Below are 22,825 nucleotides of genomic sequence, written 5' to 3' on the forward strand. Positions count from 1 at the left end.
GTTTTGTTTCCGTAATATTAAACATCACACTTTAGCTGGGCAGGAATTAAGAGGTTTATTTTTATTATCAGTCTATGCAAGACTAAAAATTCAAAGCAAATTCAATTTTGCTTAAGGGAACATTGTAAAGTAACAATTCTTGATATTACATGCCTCATATGATCCATTTCAAACCATAGAGAATTACACCTTTATGTGTCACTGTTCCAAGAGACAAACAAATGTGAACAGCTAAAACATTTTAAAAATGCACCAAGCTTATGAAGTCTCAAACAAAACTTGAATTTTCTGTACATACTCCTGTCAAATGAAGTTATTTCCTGTACACCACTCCTCTTGCAAACTGGTCTTCTATTTCCTTTCATTTGACCTAGATCGGCTACGAGACCTAGAGAAAGATCGGGACGGCTTGTGATTTCTCTCCCGGGACAGTGATCTCTCTCTTCTCCTATCTCTAGAAAGGGACCTGCTCCGGCTGCGGGAGAAGCTTCTCCGTCTTGGAGATCTGCGGCGAGGTGGAGGACTCCTCCTCCGATAATCATCTCGAGGGCGACGACCCCAAGAAGGAGGTGGGCCACGATTTCGACTTCTCTTTTCACCATTCGACAGTTCCACTCTTACTCGGCAGCCACATAGTGTTCTCCCATCTAGCTCTCGGACAGCATCGGCTGCATCTCGGGGATCTTCAAATTCAACAAAAGCGAAGCCGGGAGGGTTTCTAGCAACCCACACACTTCGGAGTGGTCCATAATAGCCAAAAGCTCGTTCCAATTCAGTCTTGTTACCATTGTTTCCAAGATTACCTACATAAACTTTACAGTCCAACGGACAGGAATCACGATGCATTTCGAGATCTCGGGTTAGAAGCGCGTAGACTCAAATCCACACACCCTCGGCTGGGTCTTCCCGGTCCCCTCGCGCCTGGCACCCACAGATACTCTCCCACACCCGTCGTCCACGAAATGGCGGTGATTACTTGCCTTTTGAAAGAAGGGAACTAACATTTATTTGGTGTCCAATACATGTCTGGGCTTTTTATGTGTTGCCTCATTTGGCTCAAAACAACCTAGAGAAATACCCATTGCAGCAAAACTCAGAGGAATTTAAGTACCTGGTCTATGGTCAAAAGCTAGTTTGTGATCCAGCTGGATCCAAACTTAGATCTGACTTGAAAATTTGTGCTGTCCCCCACTGTGCCCTTGTTTGCTAAATGCTCTTTCATGGACTTTCCTTACATTTTAAAAATTCCTCTTTACTAACTATGTTATTTACTTAATAGTTTTGCTGTACATAGATTGTTACGTTTCACTGATGACTCCTCCAAGGCAAAATTATCCATGAATTCAGGGGTATGGTGAGCTTATTTAAAATCTTTCCTAATACACATGAAAATACATAATAAAACACACCATGAGCCTCTATGTATAATGTGACACCCTGCCACAAGTGACAGGTTGGGAAATAGTATAGCATCAGCCTAGCTACAACATGTTCCCTTCAGGAATGTCACAGACTTTCTGAAAAGAAAAGAAAAGACTTGGACCTCTTATAAATGTAGCTCTCAAATGACCAAGGTGAATAAAATGGGGAGGGGAACAAGGTATGCAAATCACTCTTAATCTGTTTAAGGCAAAATTACTTTATGCAACACTGGAGACATGAAGATACCACATGAAGGTACCATGTGAACTAATCGCTCCACTTCAGGGGCCGTGGTAGGTGGACATCAGGTCATTGAGTCCTGTGTGTAGGGTGAGAGGGAGCTTGACCTCTGAAATGGGGAGGAGGTGGTGAAAAACCACAGGAGTCAGAATGGAAGCTACGCTGCCAGAGGAGCTCTAGCTGAAGCACGTGGGGTCCCCTTGGTTACCATTCCTGAACCCCACTTCCTAGGTTCTCAATTCTCCTTCCATATCCTGGGGGTGTCTCCACCAGAAATGGGAACTATCAAGTCACAACATGCAAACTGATGACTCTTCAAACCAATTACTGCACCATAATAATGGAGATGGGCTGTGCACATGCGTAGACAAGAATCCCTTAAAAAAACAACGCGACACAAACGTAACAAGCCAAATTACAAAGCACGTACAAGCACACTGGCCTTTGGTGTCACAACAAGCTATTAACATCTTGCCCTTCATTTGGCTTATTCTCTTTGCTCTGTTTATGAAAGACACAACTTAGTCAGACAAAATTTGATAATGTGATCTGATCCAAAGGGATGAACTGATGAAAAACAAATGCTACAAGGTTTTTTGGGTGAAGGCCAAAATGAAGTCACTGGCTCTTAAAACACAATATTTTTTCTATGAGATGACCCCAGTAACAGATGTCAAACCTGGATCAATGAGATGAGAAACAAAGTGTGAGATACACAGTCTACAGACTCATGAGTCATTTTGAAGTAAAATAATTTAGAAAACACTTCAGTGACCTTTTTGAACTCTGATAATTCTGCTTTGGGCTAAATATTCAAATGAAGTAAAACATACACAACATAGTAAATTACTTATTTGAGATGATATAGTTAAACTATTGGTTATCAGTGGAATGCGTGAGTGTTCACATGCTTTTCAACCATATGTTTTTACATCACAGAAAATGAAGAGAATTTATGAGCTATAACTCTAACATAACGTGACTCAGTTTCTCTTTTGGACACCGATATGATGTCTCCTACCCAAATGAGTAGGTGCCCTCCAAGTTACCTCTTTGGGACATAAAAACGTTTTCTGACGTGGATGCTGCTTTGAAATACTTGTTTAGGAAATTCTACTTGAACCAATTTATAAGTCAGAAAGATGGGCCTTGTTCCTTTCATTCCAAATACCATCTTTTATAATAAGAATAGTTATAATGCTAGAAATGCAAAATGATAACTAGAAGTTCACTGCATTCAATTAGGGATATACAAATGTCTAACAAATATTAGACATCTCCAGTTATACGTGACTACAAGTTTAGACATACAGATTTACACAAAACCTTGAAACACATATGAAAAATAAGATGCCAGAATTTGCCTCCATAGAGGAGAAGGATAAAGAAAAGATGAGATTCAATGACTATGAAGGTGCTGTGAAATAAGCACCGGGTTCCACGTTAGGGGAATCTAAACTTGATATGATATTCCTGGAAGGCAGTAGAAACTATGTCTTGAGAACCTCAAAGATGTTCATAGCTTTAAAAAAAATTCCATAAAAATTCTATGGAGATAAGGAATCCCACAGAGATTTTGCATAAGTAGGCTATCATGAGATTATTTATAACAGATGATCTCCAAAATTAAGTGCCTCGAGTAAAGAAGGCACTGATAGATATTTTTATTGAATTTTTGTTTGCAATTCTCACACCCTCCCCACCTACCAACATCTCATAAAGACCAAACAAGGGTTTTCCACCAAAGACGTCCTCCCCGATCACTGAAATTACACTAGACTTTGAATCAGAAAGCCGGCCTTCAAATTTCAGCTCTGTTACCTATAAAGTGGTTGTGGTTGGCAGAATAATGACACTCCTAAAGAGTTTTATGTCCTAATCCTGGAACCTGTGGATATGTAAGGTTACTTGGCAAAGGGGAATTAAGGTTGCTGATCAGCTGACCTTAAAATAGAGAGATCAGTGTGGATCATCTGGGTGGGTTCAATGTAATTATGAGGGTCGTTAAGAGAGAGGAAGAGAAGCAAGTCTGGGTGATTTGATGTGAGAAGGTACCTGACCAGCCATTGCTGGCTTCGAAGGTGGAGGAAGAGGCCATGCACCAAGGCGTGTGAGTAGCCACCCAAAGCTGGAAAAGCCAAGGCCTGCTTTATAGCCTCCAGAAGTAAACACAGGCCTGCTGGCGTGTGGTTTTAGTCCTGTGAGTTCCATGTTGGACTCAAAACCTATAGAAGTGCATGATGACAAATCTGTGTTGTTTTTCATTGCTACAGTTGTGGTAACTTGTTACAGCAGCAGTAGAAAATTGATACTGTGCCCACATCATTAATTGTTCAAACTCGAACAACTTTTAGAATGAAAGCAGGTACTATCAACAATTAAGGCACAACAACAGGTGGAAATCAAGACTGTCCCAGGCTAACTGGGTCACACGGTGAGCCTGTCTTATTAAGGAACTTCACTTCTCCGTATCTAAGTTGGCGCATATAACAAAGGATGTTTAGAATGTCATTTTTCTCTTTGCTAAAGGAATAAAAAGATAAGCGAGTGTGTGTAGCACACACATAGGAAATTCAAAACAAAGCTTTGTTATTAGATCAGATGAGGTTTGGTGACTTGGGCATTTGTTCACTCCCAACAGACCTTTCTTTAGACTTTTGCAAATGTGGATACAGTACCCTCGATTCAATTCTTCTGTGTCAGCCATTACCCCCTCAAAATTGCTTTCCTATTACAGTAATCTAGATTTCTCTTTCACACCAATCATTTGCATATTCAAGTTATTTTTCTCAGCTTTATTCATTTATCGAAGTTGAATCTCATTATGGACCAACTCCTGGAGAGTTCCCAGGGAAAAGATATTTTTAGCCTTTTTAACATTCCTCCACCTTCATTTACACAGTTCTGTGTGTAATCTTCCCCTTTATGGACTGGATGTGGTGTTTACAGCTCCCTCAAAAAAATGATCAAAGGGGCAATAAAGGTTTCCTACTTGTTAGATTATTAATTAAAGATATTGATACTATTATCAAATGTTCTTTGAAAAGTTTGCTTTGCTTAGAGCCATAGTATTTCTTTACTGAATGTGAAATTTTACTTTTAAAGTATGTTTTTCACCAAACATAATGAAAACACTTTTTCTTTCTTATAAATGTATGCTCACAACCACGCTGGACTTTGAGGGCATTTTTCTATTTAACTTTTGAAAGTAACTTTAATTATGTGGAAGAAATCTATGCAGATATTCAAAATAATTTTATGTAAGCAGCCTGGGTAAAGTCCCAGTGAATATCCTCTACCCCAAGAGAGGACACAGGCTGAAAATTTTAATTGGTTCAAGTAGAATTTATATAAATCATGGATGTTGGAATTATGCCAGATCCATTAAAGATATGTACAAGGGTTAAGGGGATTTTCGTGCGAAGATGAGAAATATAATACTTTTAAAAACAAAGCTGTAGGAGAAAATTATGGGCGATTTTATTTTCACTTGCCCTTCTCCCTTCCTAAAGTGAAATTCAGAGGAATAGAAAGCAATGAAATACGTTTCTTTCTTTCCTTTTTTTTTTTTAGTTTACAGATCTGAAGTCACTTAGTTAAATAAGTATTAAAATGTTTTATGAAACATGATTTTCTTCAAAATTAAGGTTGAAATATAAAAATTTAAATTATAGCCTAATAAATCCAGATGGATTAAAGTATTAGGAAGAAGAAAGTCTATTTTTTTGAATATTTGAATATTTATGTAATAGAGTAGGGAAGGCCTTTCTAAACCAGTATTAAAGGCACAAGTTATTATGTGCATTACTGAGAGGTTAAACTACTTAAATGCAAGTTTCTTATATCACTAAAATACAATAAATAAACAGAAAACTAAGCGAAATATTTGCATCATGTAAAACAGAGGCCTACTATCCTGAATATACAAAGAGCTGGTTAAAAATCAATAGGGAAAAAACAACAATTAGCAAAGCAAGAAAAGAAAAAAGCAATAAATATAACATTAAAATGAGATGGTTTTTTGCTTATATAATTGACAAAATAATTAGAAAAACCTAATAGTATTTGACAAACTTGTCAGAAAACCAAATCTCATACATTACTGATGATACTAAAACATCTTTCTGAAACGCCATTTGTCAATATGTATCACAAGCCTTGAAAACATGTGATTTTACTTGCTATATGTGTGTGCCAGGGAATAAGGGGTGTTTAGTAACATGTATACTCATTTCAATATTGTTTAAAAATAGGAAAAATTACAAACAACAGAATGTTCTACCTGGATATTGATGAAATAGATTTTGGTATTTGCACAAAGAATACTACATTACAGAAATACTTGAGGGAATGGAAAAATATTAATGACATGGTGTTCATTGTATGAATTAAATAATCCAATTGCTAAGTAGTACTACCTGATGAAATTTTTGAAAAACAGGCAAAGACATTACACTAACCACTAACAGTGGTTTTACTGCAGGTAATTTTTTTTTCTTTTAACTTGGCTTCTCTACACTTTTCTGGATTTCCTATAATGGGCATGTGTTAATTTCACAGTTAAAAAAGAATATATAAAACTTATTTTGAAATTGACTACAGATTGGCTATAGTTTATCACAAATGGGGAGTTACAGGAACCTGTTAAACTTTAGGACATCTAGCATCTCTTAGTACTGATGATTAATGGGAAGCAGGAGAACATTAGGTTTATAAGAGATCATTAGTATTATGGTAGAAAACAGAGGGTGGTTGGCTTTTCCCCACTTCACAGGTCTTTGATTTTGGATAAAAAAGAGTCTCATGCATTTGACAGAACTTTATAATATGGAACTTGGTCTCATCAGCTTTATTTTCTGAACCATCACTGTTATCAATGTCTTGCTTCTTCTTTGAAGCTTCACTTTTAATCTCACTGATAAATTCTGAGAGCCAGCAAAGAGCTGAGACTCCAAGTGTGGACTTTGGGTTGAGGGAGACTTGGCTCCAGGCCCTGATTTTACTCCTTATCAACTCTGTGATTTTAAACCTATTCAGTTACCTTCCTAGAATCTCAACTTTTTCATCTTTAAAATGGGAGAATGGGACCTGTCTCATGGGGCTGTCATGAGGTAAAATACTTGACGTTCGTAAAGCATTTAGCAAAACATCTGGCACATAGCAAGTGCTAAATAAACAGTGGCTGCCAGCATCCTTAAAGTTTTTTGTGAAGCAAGAAAAATATCCTTAGAACATTATGGTCTTGATGAAGGTTCACAAACTCAAGCATCTCAGGGAAGTCGCTGATACGTTGCAGAAGCTGCCTGTAGGAAACTGAAGCTCATTTAGAATCAAGAAGATACAACAGCCTCTTGGTGCCAAGACCTCTGTTCAATCTCCATGTGAGGAGTGGATTCGGCCAAGTTCATGGGCCCGCGCCAGATTTCTCCTCCCTCTCTCTCTCCCACCCTGTACTCAGAACCAATGTGACCCGGGGAAGGTGTCAGTGACCAGCTCAGGCCCACACTCTGGGGACTCAGCTGTGAGATGACGTCGTTGTTTTTCTGGCTCTCCTCAGACATCCAGGTCCCCATTGCTGCTATATTGGTCCTGCTGTCTGGGCTTTGGACTGCACATCCTTGGGTCCACTTAGCCCTCTGGGTTGGCCTCAATTCCTGTTCCACTTTCTCCTTTGGAACAATACCTAGGATTCCTTGCCCTCCCAGGCGTACCTTTATCACCCTCCGTTTCCAGACTGGGTCCCCCCTTTTGGTGGCACACTCTCATCTCCAGGACAGTGACGGCAATGCTCTCTTTTTTAAGTAAACTTCTTATTTTGAAATAATTTTTTATTTACCTGAAGGTATAAGAAATAACACAGAAACACCCTGCACCCTTTATCCAGTTTCCCCCGTTGGTAACATCTTATAAAACCACAGTCCAGGATCGCAAGCAGAACACTGATGTCAACAGAATCCTGGATCTTATTCAGATTTCCTGATTTTTATGTGTATTTGTGTGTGTGTGCATGCACATATGCCTGTGTATTTAGTTCTATGCTTGTATCCATCACCCCAATCAAGATATAGAGCAGGGGCTTCCCTGGTGGCGCAGTGGTTGAGAATCTGCCTGCTAATGCAGGGAACACGGGTTCGAGCCCTGGCCTGGGAAGATCCCACATGCCGCAGAGCGGCTGGGCCCGTGAGCCACAACTGCTGAGCCTGCGCGTCTGGAGCCTGTGCTCCGCAACGAGAGAGGCCCGCGCATCGCGATGAAGAGTGGCCCCCGCTTGCCACAACTGGAGAAAGCCCTCGCACAGAAACGAAGACCCAACACAGCCAAAATCAATCAATCAATCAATCAATCAAACATACGCATCTGATTCAAGATCCTCATTAAAAAAAAAAATAATAAATAAATAAATAAATAAATAAATAAATAAAAAAGATATAGAGCAGTTCCATTTCTGAAAGTTTCTCTCATGTTAGAGAACAATGCTTTTAAAATTTTAAATTATTTGTGCACTTGTATTCACAGCATCATCATTCATAATAGCCAAGAGGTGGAAGCAACCCAAGTGCCCACTGGTGGATGAATGAATAAGCAAAATGGAATATATACATACAATGGAATATGATTCAGTTTTAAAAAGATAGGAATCTTGCTACTTGCTACAACATGGATGAACCATGGAGACATTATGTTGAGTGAAATAAGCCAGTCACAAAAAGATAAACACTGTATGATTCCTCTTATATGAAGTATCTAAAATAGTCAAATTCAGGGACTTCCCTGGTAGTCCAGTGGTTAGGACTTGGCGCTTTCACTGCCGGGGCCCGGGTTTGCTCCCTGGTCGGGGAGCTAAGATCCTGCAAGCCAAGTGGCGGGGCCAAAATTTTTTCAAAAATTAAAAAAAATAATAAAGTAGTTAAATTCATAGAAACAGAGAGAATGGTAGCTATCAGGGGCTGAGGGGAGAGGAAAAGGGGGTTGTTATTTAATTGGTATAGAGTTCCAGATTTGCAAGATGAAAAGTTCTGGAGAGCTGTTTCACAACAATGTGAATGTAGTTAACACTATGAACTGTACACTTAAAAGTGGTTAAGATGGAAATTTTTATGTCATGTGTTTTGTTACCATAATTTAAAGAAACCCTTTAATTTGCATGGGAATCACCTGGAAATGTGGATAATGCAGACTCTTGGGACCCAACCCCAGGGATTAGTAGGTTCTCAGCAAGGCTCAGGAATCTATGTTAAGTCATCCTGAGTAATTCGGAGGCAGTGGCCTACAGACTGCACTTTGGGAAAACCTACTCTGCAACAGCTCAATTCTCCTCACGTTATTGCCAAACAGAAGGCGCTAAGACCCAACAGAGACTGCCTCTGGTTAGGGTGGGTTGACTAGCAGGGCAAAAGCTTAAGCTTGCTACTTATGCATAAGACCCTTACAGTAATGAGCAACACACATAACTAGGACCACCTGGCTTTCATTACTGCCAAGATGCAGCTGAGTGGTCCCCTTTCCTCTTCCCCATTGTTTCCTTAAGCATTTCAAACTCGGACACTGTCTTTGCATGAGAGGAATCAAAATGAGCTCCTAGGTGAATGGTGGTGTAGCTACTGAGTTGAAGAAGACTGTGGCCCATCAACTCTTTCCCCAGGCCCAGTCCATCCGCTGGTCCTGCCATCTGTACCTTCTCTCCTCGGAATCTGACCATCTCTCACAATCTGTTTGTTACCCTAGGGCTGAGCCACCCTCTCTCACCCGTGTTGCTACCAGATCTCTTAATTGCTCTCTCTGCTCCTGCTCTTACACCCACACTGTTCCCAGGTTACCTTTAAAATGAGAATTGGACCTTTTGCTCTTCTGCTTCTCAACCATCCCACACAGATTGTGTCCAAAGACCTCGCTGTGGCCTACAAGTCCCTGGCATGAACCGTGGACGCACCTTGACCACATCTTCCATCACTCTCCCAGAATCCTTCAGTCCAGCCACACATTCCTTCGAGTTCTTCGAGCCTGTTAACTTCCATTCCAGGGTCTTTGAAAATACTGTTCCCTCACCTATAAATACTCTTTCCCAAGAAGTTTTTGGGGCTCGCTCCTTCATTTCATCATTCACAACTTCCGTCAAAATTGAGGCCTTCCTTAACTGCTTGATCAAAACTAGCCATCCCTCCATCACTGTCCAAACTTTGTCCCTATGTTGTTTCCAGGCTCTTGTTACAGGCCTACTATGCAGTCATTTCTTTTATCTCCACCACTCCTACTAGGAAGTCTGCTCGTGAGGACAAAGAGTGCCTGTCTGGTTCCCACAGCACGGTAGGACAGTGCCTTCCACATAGTAGGTTTTCAATATATGTAACAAATGAACAATAGATGAGTTGAAGGCTTTAAGTTTACAGGGAAGTTTCTTTTTTTCCAGAGGACAGATCAATATACAAGAAAGAAATAACACCTATCTTTCAAGAATTCCTTGAGGGTGAATCCAGCTAAAAGGCACTGCATGAAGGATTCAACAGAAGCATATTCTGCCTACTTCAGAGGAAGAAACCAAGTTCAGTGAAGTTGTTACAACTGTCTAAAGTATGCAAACATAGTTTACATGGGATTATTCACTGTTTGCCAATGACTGATAGAAAATTATTTTGTTCTGACACACATATTATTAATAAGCATATTTAAATGAAAGAAAATAAAGCAAGTGGAACTTAACACAAATCCTAGCTCACCAAAATGACCCCATCTGTCCCTGCCTTTATAAATGAGGCAAATGCAAGTTACAAGAATTGACTCATATTTCTTACATGATTCCCTCTTACCATTCTTATAACCTTAGCTCAGCATCTCTTCTCTGAATTTTTGCTTGTGCAAGAAAATGCCTCATACAGCCAGACATGACTGTGTCATCATCAGATGCATCCTGTTAGATTCTTCTGGATTTCCATCCAGATTGCTCCACCTTTTCTCCTTTGGCCAGATGCCCCCACCTCAGTTTGGTGCACAGGTTCTAAGCTTCAGAGTACAGACCGTCCACTCTGCATCCACGTTGCAGTCAGCCTGCATTTGGCTTTGTTCTGGGCCATCCAGCTTCCCCCTGGCAAAGAGACACCCAACTTCCTCAAGCATCCTGGTCAGCCCAGAATGAAAGTGCCAATGCAACTCATTACTTTGCTGATGACATCCCTTTCTGCATGCTTCTGGGCCTGCAGAGACGAGTAGGTGTACAGCTCTCCCTGCTACCTAGATGGTGCAGCAAATGGCCCAGGAAGCATGACACTGCTGTGTGAAGGCTAAGTGCTAACGAACCATAATTTATCTGCCATCTCCCTTCTCTTATGAGTTCTGTTACGTTGAACCACAGGAAGCTGCAGATTTTGTAAGTCAAAGATAATCAAATATTGGTGATTCCAGCTGAAATGCGGCCTGCTGTCTGTTTTTGTAAATCAAGTATTGGAATACAGCCACGCTCATTCATTCACCTATTGTCTAAGGCTGCCTTCACATTAGAACAGCAGAGTTGAATAGCTGCAAAAGAGTCTGTGTAGCTCACAAAGCCTAATGTATTTATTATCTGGCCCTTTATTTTTATTTTTAAAGATTTTTTTTGATGTGGACCATTTTAAAAATCTTTATTGAATTTGTTACGATATTGCTTCTGTTTTATGTTTTGGTTTTTTTTGGCCGCAAGGCATGTGGGATCTTAGCTCTCTGACCAGGGATGAACCCACATCCCCTGCACTGGAAGGTGAAGTCTTAACCACTGGGGTGCCAGGGAAGTTTCTATCTGTCCCTTTAAAGATAAAGTTTTCTGACCCATATTCTAGAACATTCAGTGCGGAAGGAGGAAGCAGAAAAATACCCAGGAAGAAATAAGAATTTTGATGTAGATGATAAGCCCAACTTGATACCTGGACATCTCTTTAACTAAACTCTCTCATTATTTATTCATTCAACACATATGTTTGTGCCCCTACTATACCTCGAGTTCTGCACAAGGTCCTTCATTTACAATAGTTTAAAAACGGAGCCTTAAGATTTGTTTTTAGCTCATCTAGAGCCGCCACCATTCAGTGGAATTAAATTAGCGTTATGTAAATAATTATTAAACAAGGAAGGATGTAATAAGGAGATAGATCCCACTTAGACTGTGGGTGGGGGAAGCTGAGGGAAGGCCTCTCTGGGGGAAATTGACAGGGGAAGAGGAGGGAGAGGGTGTGAACAGAGCCTGCACCTTTGAGAAACTGCACAGAAGCCAGAGGGACTGAGCAGATGAGAAAAGTGGCAAGAGTGACATGGGCTGGGACTGAACAGGTGGGCAGGGCCAGGTCCAGTGGGGCCTTGTAGACGATGCGAAGCATTTTGGTCTCTTTCCTCAGGGTGACTTAGCACCTCTAAGACCCTCTCATGGAGCCTCTTGGAAAACACTCTGGCAGCTCCTCAAATGGTTAAGCACAGAGGTACCACAGGACCCAGCCAGGTCACTTCCAACCATACACCCAAGAGAAACGAAACATAGGTCCACACAAAAACATGTACGTCAATGTCCATAGCAGCATTATTCATAAAAGCCAAAAGGTGGAAACAATCCAAATGTCCATCAACAGTGAATGGATAAACACAATGTGGCCTATGCATACAATGGAACATTATTCAGCCGTAAAAAGGAATAAAGCACTGTCACAGGCTACAACATGGATAAACCTTGCAAACATTATGCTGAGTGAAAGAAGCCAGTCATAAAAGACCATATTTTTTATGATCCCATTTATATGAAATGTTCAAAATAGGCAAACCGATAGAGGCAGAAACGTAGACTGGCGGCTGCTTAGGGTCGGGGAGGAGGAAGAGCGACTGCTAAGGGGGACAGGGCTTCTTTTGACGTGATGAAAATGTTCTAAAAATGACTGTGGCGGTGGTTGTCCAGCTCCGTGAATATACTAAACGCCACTGAATTGTATACTTTAAATGAGTGAATTGTATGGTGTTATGACTGTTAAAATATCATTTGTTAAGTGGAGCACAGGGTGTCAGATAGTGAGCCATGGTTCAATGACAGACCATGAGAGAAACTGAAATAGAGAAGTTTATTACTCACAAGTCCTGCAGGAGGGGCCCCATGGGGAGGTCAAGGCAGAGTGCAGACAGAGAGCAATGGGACCTGGGGTGAATGCCTTTACTTAAGTAAAGAAAGTGAAGTGGTGTCGGGTTCCTGGGCTAAGGCCAGACTGGCAAATTCAAACCAAAAGAGCAGCGTTTTGGTAACTTCACAGGGGTCTTATCTAAGAGGTGAGCAAGGGGAAGGCCCTGGGACTCAGGGGAGAATACGGAAGGCATGGGCTGCTGGGGAAGTCATGCCAGGAACTTACACACGCCTGTGACTCTGCGGGCTGTTTTCTAGGGTGGGCACCTGTACTAGGACCTGGTGTCAGGTTAAGGTCACGGCAGGCTGCTTGGTCAAACAAAACAGATGCCAAGGAGGCAGCAATGCCATGGAGTAGCTTAGCTAAACTCTCAACATATGGTGTGGGAACTTACACCTCAATAAAGCCATTAAAAGTGAAACCTCATATGGTTCAGGAGGTAGGGGATGGTGGTGAGGGAATAACTCAGATTTGAATTTTAAAAGATAATTCTAGAAGATGTGTGGAGATTGGACTGAAGGGCCCAAGAGGGGGTTGGGCAGTCTGGTTGGGAGTCTTCTGAAGGGGTACAGGGGAAAGTTGATGATGGTGTGCCCCACGGCAGTGATTTTTGTTAAGGAATAACGGTGAGGAAAACTCGAGTTTATTCAGAACATTTAGAGAATGGTAGGTTCTACTTAACTTTATTTTTCGGAACCAGGGTTGAGAGTAGGAGATTCTGGTTTTAATCCTGGAGCTGGCATAGCCGTAGCGGTTTGGGGCCCCTAGGCCAACCATCACCTCCCTTCTCTCATTTGCAAAATGGCAATAGTAACACCTGACCTACTTCCTTCGTAGGGCAAATTAGATAAATGGATATAAAGTTATTTTTCAGGATAGAGCAGTACGTTTAAAGCAGTATGTTCCATGTGTATGTCAGGTTTCAGAGAATTAAAACTCAAGGAAAAACACTCAATACCAGCTAAATTAAACAAAGTGTAATCCTTCTCTGAAAATTCAGGAAGTCGTTAACTCCCGAGGGGCTCGGAATCACTGCTACGAATATAGTGCTTAATTATAACCTGTAGGTACTGAGAAAGTAGGAGACGGTCCTGACATTATAATGACTGTAGTGTCACAGGCTAGATGAAGCTTTTAAAAATGAATCCATTAGTAAAAGCAAGTCTAGATGCTGCACCCTCTGGCATGTTCCTTGACACAGCCAGAGTTAATGCCTCCTTGGGTGCCCTCAGCTCCCTGCAGAGACGCCAGGCATTGTTTGCAGGCAGGTACTGCTGTGACCCTCTTAGACCCTGAACTATCTGAGTGTCAAGATTGGTTCTGTATTCATCTGTCTCCCCAGTTCTAGCATATATTAGGTGTTCAGTATTTGTCGATTGAATAAATGAACCCGATCGATCAGTCAATGAACAAATGAACAATCCTTGGACAATGAATCTACCAGAGGGCATTTGTGCTCGTGTTTTTGAGAAAACAGACATGAGCAATACACCCAAAGCTAGACATTCACTTATGCTTTCTGGCTGCCACATCACTACTGAAGCAAAGGCCTCATCGCAAGATGCCTGCGTCTGCCTCACTCTTCACTGCCGTCCCCGCGGAAGGCAGCCAGCGCTGCTTCCGCTGTGCTAAAGTGCTGCTCCAGGGAGACTCTGGCCTGCAAATGTCACAGGCTCTAATCTCACCTCCAATCTCATCGACAGACATAGTGTGTCTGTAGCCGGAGGCCTCCGTTTCATTCCTCAGATGTTTCTGAGCCCTCTCAATTATCCCAGGGCTCTGGGCCCCTCATTTTCCTGAGGCCGGTTTTTTTTCACTAAGTGAATTTCCGGTCTACAACCAGCCATGCTGAAGGTCCTGCCCTCTCTGACTGCCTTACCCAGCTGATCCAGAGCCCCGAAACCAGGCCTCCTCCTGCTGGTAACCCGTGGGCGTGATCTGGTCCTGACATATTCACGAGGAGTTAGTCCTTACAATGTTTAAAAACTTGTTTCCCAACATCTTAAAGCAGGAGTGTTTAAATAAGATTCCAGATTCCCAGATTTTCCAGGAAAAAAAAAAAAGGTATTACAGCCTAGTGGCTATCATTTCTACATGGCAACCTGCTAAGATGGCAGTAACTCTCATTTAAACAGTTCTCTATTTCCCCCTGGTTTTCTCCCCAAAACTAAGGCTGAGTGAGACTTTATTTCCATGCTTGCCCTGTGGTTTTCTTATACCTGCACTCATTTGCAATAACTCCCTAAGTCATGGGTATTCGTGCTCATTAACACCTGTGACCAGTGGGCTCCAGGTGAATCTTCACTTCCTTTCAATTCCAAAGTTAGGAAATCTTTCTATAGTTTGGATTCAAGATGATGTTTGTCATTTCCTTTTTTCCTACCTTAGCATTTTGTAAGAAAAATAGCTGTGTAGCTGTCAGCAGTCAACACCAATTTAAATAATTCCATTGCCAATGAATGATGTGTGACATGCTTGCAAACTGATCAATTTGCTGTGCTACTAATTAATTCTGTGAAATCATACATTGCCAAGAGCTTTCTGGCCAACTTTGTAAAGAAAGTGGTGTAAGACAAAGTCAACTTTAGAAAGGTAATTTCAGGTGAGCTGGCCTAAATTAGCATATTAATAATGGACCACTGTTCCACAAGGGATTGATGCCTGTTTCTGCAACTTCAGGCTGAGCCCTTTACAAACTAGTTTTCAAAGCGATAAGGTGAGACAGCAGCAGCAGGACCCCTTACTTTCAATCTCCTTCTCTTTGGATTCCACGCACTTTGTCAATGAACTCTACGAAATGTTTCAATAACCTTCAGTTCTCATTACAGTATTACCTGGTAACATCATATGGCTTACGTTTCCTTTAGCACATTTTTAATAATTTTGAACTTTCTAAAGACTTCAAATTCAAACTAAGATATTGACTTTGGGATATTTCTTCTTTTCAGATTTATTCCATTACAGTTCCTAAACCCTTGCATTCCTAAATCAGTTCAGTAACTTTTATTAACCCAAGCCAAAAATCTAACGGACTCCAATTTGAGGCTGTTTGGCTGGAAGTGATAGTTTTTTATTCTCATTCCTCATACCTGGTCCACACCCTCTAATCTGCAACTGGAAACTGTTTTCTCTAACGGCAGGAAAACCTCAAAAGTAGCTGGATTTCTTACTTTTTTTGATTTCCAGCACTGCTTATTTGAAAAACATATCTTCAGAGTATTTTATCAGGAGAAAAATCACTTCTCATAGAAATAAAAGAGGTTTTTTTAAAATGTTGTTTGCTTTAATTGAGGTGAGCGGGACAACGCTCTCACAGGTGATAAACATTTAAAAATTATTACCTGATTTCTGTCATTTGTTCTGACCTATTTGTTTTACTGCTAAATCAGACAAATGCTTCATTCTATATGCAGCTTACCACACGCTAGCAATGTCTGGGTCTCAAAAATGTCTACTTTCCCCAAATGGATCTTGGACGAGAAGTCCTGTTTCTTGGACTGATTCTTAAAAAGAATATATAGTCCAAGATGGCCAAAGTCCAACCTAAGTATGACCAGTTGTGCCACATGCAGTGGTCCCCAAAGCCTAGTTCCCATGCCTGTCCCCTACTGCTGGTGGGCGGCACTGATCACTTCATTTACTTAGAGTGTTTGAAGATTTTGAATGAGCAGGTGAAGAACTGGAAACAGCTATCCATTCAATTATCCCTTAAATTTTAACCTTGACCTGATCATTAACTTAGAGCCTATTATAGCTTTTCCTGTCCTTTCATTCTTAAATCCATCAACAATTTCTTTCTCTTCACCCGTCTTCTCCCTCACCTGACACTTTTTTTAAATAAATTTATTAATTTATTATTTATTTTTGGCTGCATTGGGTCTTTGTTTCTTTGCCCCTTGGAGGGAGGGGGGCTGGGGGGACTACTTTACATTGCGGTTGTACGGGTTTCTCATTGCGGTGGCTTCTCTTGCTGCAGAGCACGGGCTCTAGGCACGTGAACTTCAGTAGTTGTGGCTCCCGGGCTCTAGAGCGCAGGATCAGCAGTTGTGGCGCATGGGCTTAGTTGCTCCGCCGCGTGTGGGATCTTCCCCGACCAGGGCTTGAACCCGTGTCCCCTGCACTGGCAGGCGGATTCGTAACCACTGAGCCACCAGGGAAGCCTGACACTTTTTTTTTTGTTTTTTGCTTCTCTCGTTCTGTTACAGCTTTGCATAGATGATATGATGTTTTATGAAACTTGCTTCACTCCTTTATCACTTGTTTTGTTTAATAATTTAAATCTTATTCTCCTTGTTCTTAATAAAAAATATTGATGATTACAATATTTTATACTTCTCCAAAAAGTAAATCATGAAGAAATGACTTACTATTCTCTGATACTCAATTCATTCTTTTTTTCACACACCCAGGAACAAAAAGGGGTGCTCATGCTAGGACAAGAGGAACAACCTCACTGGAAATAGATTCACCTACTTTCCATCCATGTCTTTGATGACTTCTGGGGGGTCTACTTTGCAAAGAGTAAAATTGGGATGCTACCTTTGCCAGGCAGCAAACAATGGGCAATGAACAGAGGGAAAGTCAACGAAAATTCTAGAAGTCAAGCCCCTGACACCAGAACATGCAAAGATTTTTAAAGGAGAACAGCAGTTATCGTGTTAGTAGGTAAACATGTGCACCAAAATAAAACATATCCTTCTCAAGTGTCATCAAGTGACAGACAAGAGGCAGGGAAGGAGTGTGACTTTGTAAGATGCCTGCCTAGAGAACCCTTTTGCATCCTGCAAACCGTGCTTGGGCACCCCTCTCTTGCCAAAGTCTGCCTATACTCTGCCTTCATATAGTTCCATATATACCTTAATGAGTAATGACTGAATAATGATTTTTGGTTTTGATTTTTCTTCTTGTCTCTGGGGACCCTTCAGGGGTAGGGACAAGGTCTTACCCATTTCCGATTGTTAGTATCCAGCACAGGGTCCGGAACAATCATTTGGATTGGACCAAATGTGCCCCTAAGATGCCAGCAGTGACTTTAAGAGAGAGGTCGCACCACCATCTGACCCCTGACAGAGAAAACCGCTGGTATACAAGAGTACCGCCGCCTGGCCCTTTGTTCCTGGCAGACAATCCCAAGGTTCAGGAGGACAATACCAGAACGCCGCAAGCAACCCCCTCCTTTGATCTCCATGAAACCACACAAGGAAGGTGCTAATGCAGCAAACTCATTGAGCTGGTAACCGCCTCTGAGCAGGAGTCAGGGTGCCACACTGGGATTACTGAGCTTGCTTTCAGGATGTCCTAGAGGCCGAGTTGGAGCCACAGAATGAAAGCAGCAACTTGTGTTAAACAGACAGAATCAGAAGGTTTCACTTGGGATCTTTCATTCATATCAAACCTCAAAAGGTTTTGATTGTCTAAATTCCGTGTGAATCCCTAGCTTATCGCCTTTAGATGATGAAAGAGAGATAACTCAGTTTTAACAGTAGACATGACTTTTAATCAACATTTGAAGGTCAGACAGCCTCCAAATGCTAAAGTTCACCGAAAGGGTACACCAAATGGGATGATTTAAAACTTAAAAAACAAAGAAAGGCGGTGGATCAATTTCCCCAGACAACTCACATCCAAGAAAACCCAGGAAGAGCATCCTCACCGGAAATGAACCCCACATCACCTTGTCTCTTTCAACAACAGCAGCAGTAGCGGCAACTTACGTTTATTAAATACTTGGTACGTTTTAGACACTGTATTATCATCAACATTGTTATCTTTTCAACCCCTCCAATTACTCTGTGGGACAGGTACCTTACTACCCCCATTACACAGAGAGGAAACTGAGGCTGACGGCTGCTGCCTCCAATGATCTCCCCTTTGGCTAAACTCCAAATCCAAACATAACAGAAGCGGTGTAGACCACCTAGGAAGGGACTAGGACAAAGCCTGCGCTCCAGTCCCAGCCGTGGTACTTATCAGCCGGGTGACCTTGGACAAATTACTCAGTCTTTTCTGGGCCTCAGTTTCCTCATCTGTGAATGGGGGCATTGCTGCTAGACAGGACTATTTGCAGCTCTTGGCCAGCTGTCACTGCCATGTACCTCCAGGAAAGTTGGAAGAGTATACAGCCTGACCTCAGTGACTTTGGACTTAGCCATGCGATTTGCTTCGATGAATGAAATTCAACCAGATATGACATGAGCAAAGGCGTTAAATGTGTTCATGTAGCTTAGTTTGGCCTCTTGGGCTTCTGCCATCCATTATGACAGGGTTTCTCAACCTCAGCTTTATTGACATTTGGGGCCAGATAATTCTTTACTGTGGGGGACTGTCCTGAGCATTGTGGGATGTCTAGCAGCATCCCTGGCCTTCACCCATTAGATGCCAGTAACAACCCCCTCCTCCCAGTTGTGACAACCAAAAACATCTCCCGGCATTGCCAAATGATCCCTGAAAACCACAATCACCCCTGATCGAGATTCACTCTGCTATGTTCTTAGAGCTGGGTGGTCACTTGCTCAAGGAGAAAGAAGCAGCACCGGGGACTTACTGGAATCTAAACCAACCTGGAATACAGTCCAGCACAGATGAACCTCAGCTGACCAGTAGGTATGGGGACAAGAAACATAAATATGTATTGCTGTAAACCACTGCGATTTTGTTTTGCAGTAAAAACCCCAACTAACAGTCTTGCCATGAGAACAAAATCAAATATATGGTAGACTTCCAGGCAGAGGGCATGCGCTGCTGGTATTTTTAATATTATTAGACTCTGTTCAGAGTGCCAAATGTAATGAGTTCGCCTGTGATGCATCTCACCTCTCTCCTGCAGAGCTGTCCCCCTAAAGCCTTTTCAGCAGCCTTCACTACTCTGCTCCAGGGACCACATTCCCTAGTTCATCTATGATTGCATCCAACTACCCTCCACCTGCCCGACTCCCCCCTTGGAGCCGGTATTCATAGCCAGGCTGATTCCCTCCAACTCTAGGTAGTAGCCTTGACTGTCTTTGACATTGTTCCCTTTTTCTCCCGGTTTATGACGAACTGAAAATCCAGAGCCTTGACACATATGAAATAGTTTAAACTAGATCCCATTGAACTTGGTCAGCGTGCCAATTACTGTGGTAATTATTCAGTATTTGTATGTATGTTTTAGTATATGACTTCAAAATATTAACCTCTCACAAGGGCAAAGACCATTTTCTGTCTGGTTTTCTACGTTAAGCCAGAACCTACCACAGTTCTGGCATGGAATCTTGGAGGACTGGATGGATAAATGAGTAAATGAGCTGAAAGTACATACACCCAGCATAACAAGAACACTAATAATGTAGATATAAATTGATGGTCACCTAAGAACCTTGTTTGAATCCACAAGATTCAAATGGGTTACCCAGAGTAAACATCACTAGGTAATATGAAAAGAAACACTCAGAGCTCCATGATAAAGAGAATACATTGAGGAAAGGATCAAAGTTTTCCTAAAGCTTAGGTTGTTTCTTTCTTTTTTTTAAATCCAGAGTTGGTAATACATTCAATGTATTGTTTCCCTCAATAGAAAATCTTTCACAAAGCATAAATGGGCAAGTACATGTCTGTAGGTCCTATGTAGTATTATTAAGCCAGACAACACCTATCACTACTTATTCAGAGAGAGGAAACAGTGATGTCAAAGAAACAATTAGCACACACACAGTGGTGCTGGTGGTGAGCTTTAAATATGCATAGCTCTGGCTCCAAGGTTCTGTGCTATTGTTTTGGATTTACTTCTTTGCCCACTGCACAAGCTAGCTAAGACATCAAAGTCACCTTCAGATAAATCAATTCCACCTGTATGTAGTTCTCAGTGCTATGGACCTCACTTTGCTAAAGGACCTAAGGGTCTGCTTTGGATTCAGCAGAAGTGCTGAATCTCAGGCTTCCACGATGATCACAATTATAAGGATCATACATGGAAAGGCTCCCTTTGTGGTGGACATGCTTCTGCATTCTGGAACTGTTACTCCTCACCGTTGCTCTGTAACATCAGCAGGAGGGCCCATTTTGTGGTTGAGGGCAAGTGCCTTGCCTGAGGACACATCGGGGGGACCGTGGATTCAAGTTCTAACGCCCTTTCTAAGATAGACCACGCTGCCCAGAGCAGAGACTGAAGATGAGAAGGAAAATGCTCAAGAACCCACAGGCACCATCAACTAGCTGTGTACAAACCCCATTTCAGGTACAGGGCCCAAAGCTCTGAGAGTGAGGTAGTGTCTTATGCAACATTTAGGACATGAATTCAACATGCGAAGTGAAGACTACAGCAAAACTTCCTTCTGAAACCAGTAAATTCACGCAGAAAGTACAGAAGCATCTCTCAGTTTTTCCTCCATTGTTGGAACAGACAGCTGACCTTCCGCGGAGCCCCAGATGAAGTTGTGGGCTTATCTCCATAGGGTGCAGATGACCAAAACGTACCACATCTCAGACGCTGGACTCACACACAGCTTTGAGATACTCTCACTCTGAGACCGCAGCAGTGGTTCAGGCTGCTCCTCCCCTCACTAAGGGCAGGGGTCTACTGAGCAGAAAGGGGAGGAAACACCCACACGACTGACATGGTTCTCTCTCTCTCCATGTTTCCAAGCAAAATATTTGTCTTTGCATAAACTCGGTGTGTATATGATGCAACTACCCCCTAGTGATCTGAGGCTTGGATTTTCTGCCTGTAATGAAGGGTAGAAGGTGTCCATTGTGTGTATATTGTTAGAAAGGGCTATGTAAAGGTGAAGGGCAGCTGTGTGATTTGAGCAAATGGAAATGGCTTCAATAACCTGCACAGCTGAACACACTGACATGCAATCTCGGGGGAGGTACTACCCAGGATGGGGCATACTGACCACATTTCACAAACCAGCCAGGCGCCCCAAACCCAAGAGTGGCCTCTGTCCCTGAAACCAGCTGACCTAGCTTTACGTGTCACCCCAGCTATCCTAGTTCAGAAAATTACTTCTCTTATTAATCATCAGTCTTGTTTTTAATGCTAAATCATTCTGATATTTCTCCTGTACATTTCTCTAATCAGCTGTTAGCCATTAAGACACATTGAGAAGAACAAAAATATTCAGATTTTTGTGACTCATTACCCCAGTTGGGAAGATAATTGGTTAAAAAAGAAGAAGAACATGGAAAACATTATAGATTGTCAGTTTCCCAAAGTGTGGTGGTGGGGCGAACAGAAGTTTATTAAAAATAAATAATACTAGATGCAACACGCATAGCCCATTACACTCGGGCATGTTTCTGATTAGGGCAATGCCAGACAACAGCTCTTCAAATGAGATCTGACAGCAGGTAAATTACACTGGGTAAGGGGTTAAGCTGATCCACAGAACAACAATGTCTTGATCATAAATAGGATTTGTGTGCTGGAAAATACATTCCATCATTAATGCAACAGATGAATGAACTGAAAAACATCATATTGCACCACAGTTTTAAGTAGCTTACCTTAGCAATGTAATATGGGTAGTAAGTCATGCATAAAACCCGGTAAAAGCTCATTAAGTCAGGATCAGTTTATTCAAAACAGCACATATTTCAAATAACTGTTCTTCCTTAGCCAATTCCAGACTCTATTGTTTAACATCAACTAAATAATGGAAAATAAGGCAATTATAATTCATTATAAGTTGTGTCCCTCTAAAACTCTCGCTTTTGAAATTGGTAATGCCAGGGACTTCAAATCTTCTACGTTGGTGAAAATCCTTGAGAGTCATCTACTGGCACAGCCCATCCAATACTCTATGCCAATACTTCTTCTAAAAATCTCCCATGGCCTGAGGCTCTTCAACTTTGGGCTGAGAACTTCTGAAAATGACAGTCTCATCTATTTTGAGGGGTTTTATTGCTTTATGGGATTACGAGTATGGAACAAAATTACTGAAAAGGCAGTTGCCGGCCATAGGTTAGTGGCAATGCTCATATGAAGGATGGTTATGATACACTGGGCAGTGTATACAGAAGGTTGCATATATCAAGGTGGTTATCAATATCTACATTTG

At 41.7% G+C, this 22,825-nt stretch overlaps 2 protein-coding genes across 3 annotated transcripts in view; both read right to left on the reverse strand.

Annotated features, from left to right (window-relative positions):
* The window catches only part of CDH13 (cadherin 13), a 1,038,265-nt gene that overhangs the window by 391,720 nt on the left and 623,720 nt on the right, over window positions 1-22,825 (reverse strand). The gene's annotated exons all lie outside the window — the stretch shown is intronic.
* On the reverse strand, window positions 37-971 carry LOC103013165 (serine/arginine-rich splicing factor 3). Its single transcript, XM_007182583.2, has one exon. It carries the CDS (start codon window positions 844-846, stop codon window positions 352-354), a length of 495 nt encoding a protein of 164 aa, XP_007182645.1. The 5' UTR covers window positions 847-971; the 3' UTR covers window positions 37-351.

Source organism: Balaenoptera acutorostrata, chromosome 19, assembly GCF_949987535.1.
Source record: "Balaenoptera acutorostrata chromosome 19, mBalAcu1.1, whole genome shotgun sequence".
NCBI classification, from domain to species: Eukaryota; Metazoa; Chordata; class Mammalia; order Artiodactyla; family Balaenopteridae; genus Balaenoptera; species Balaenoptera acutorostrata.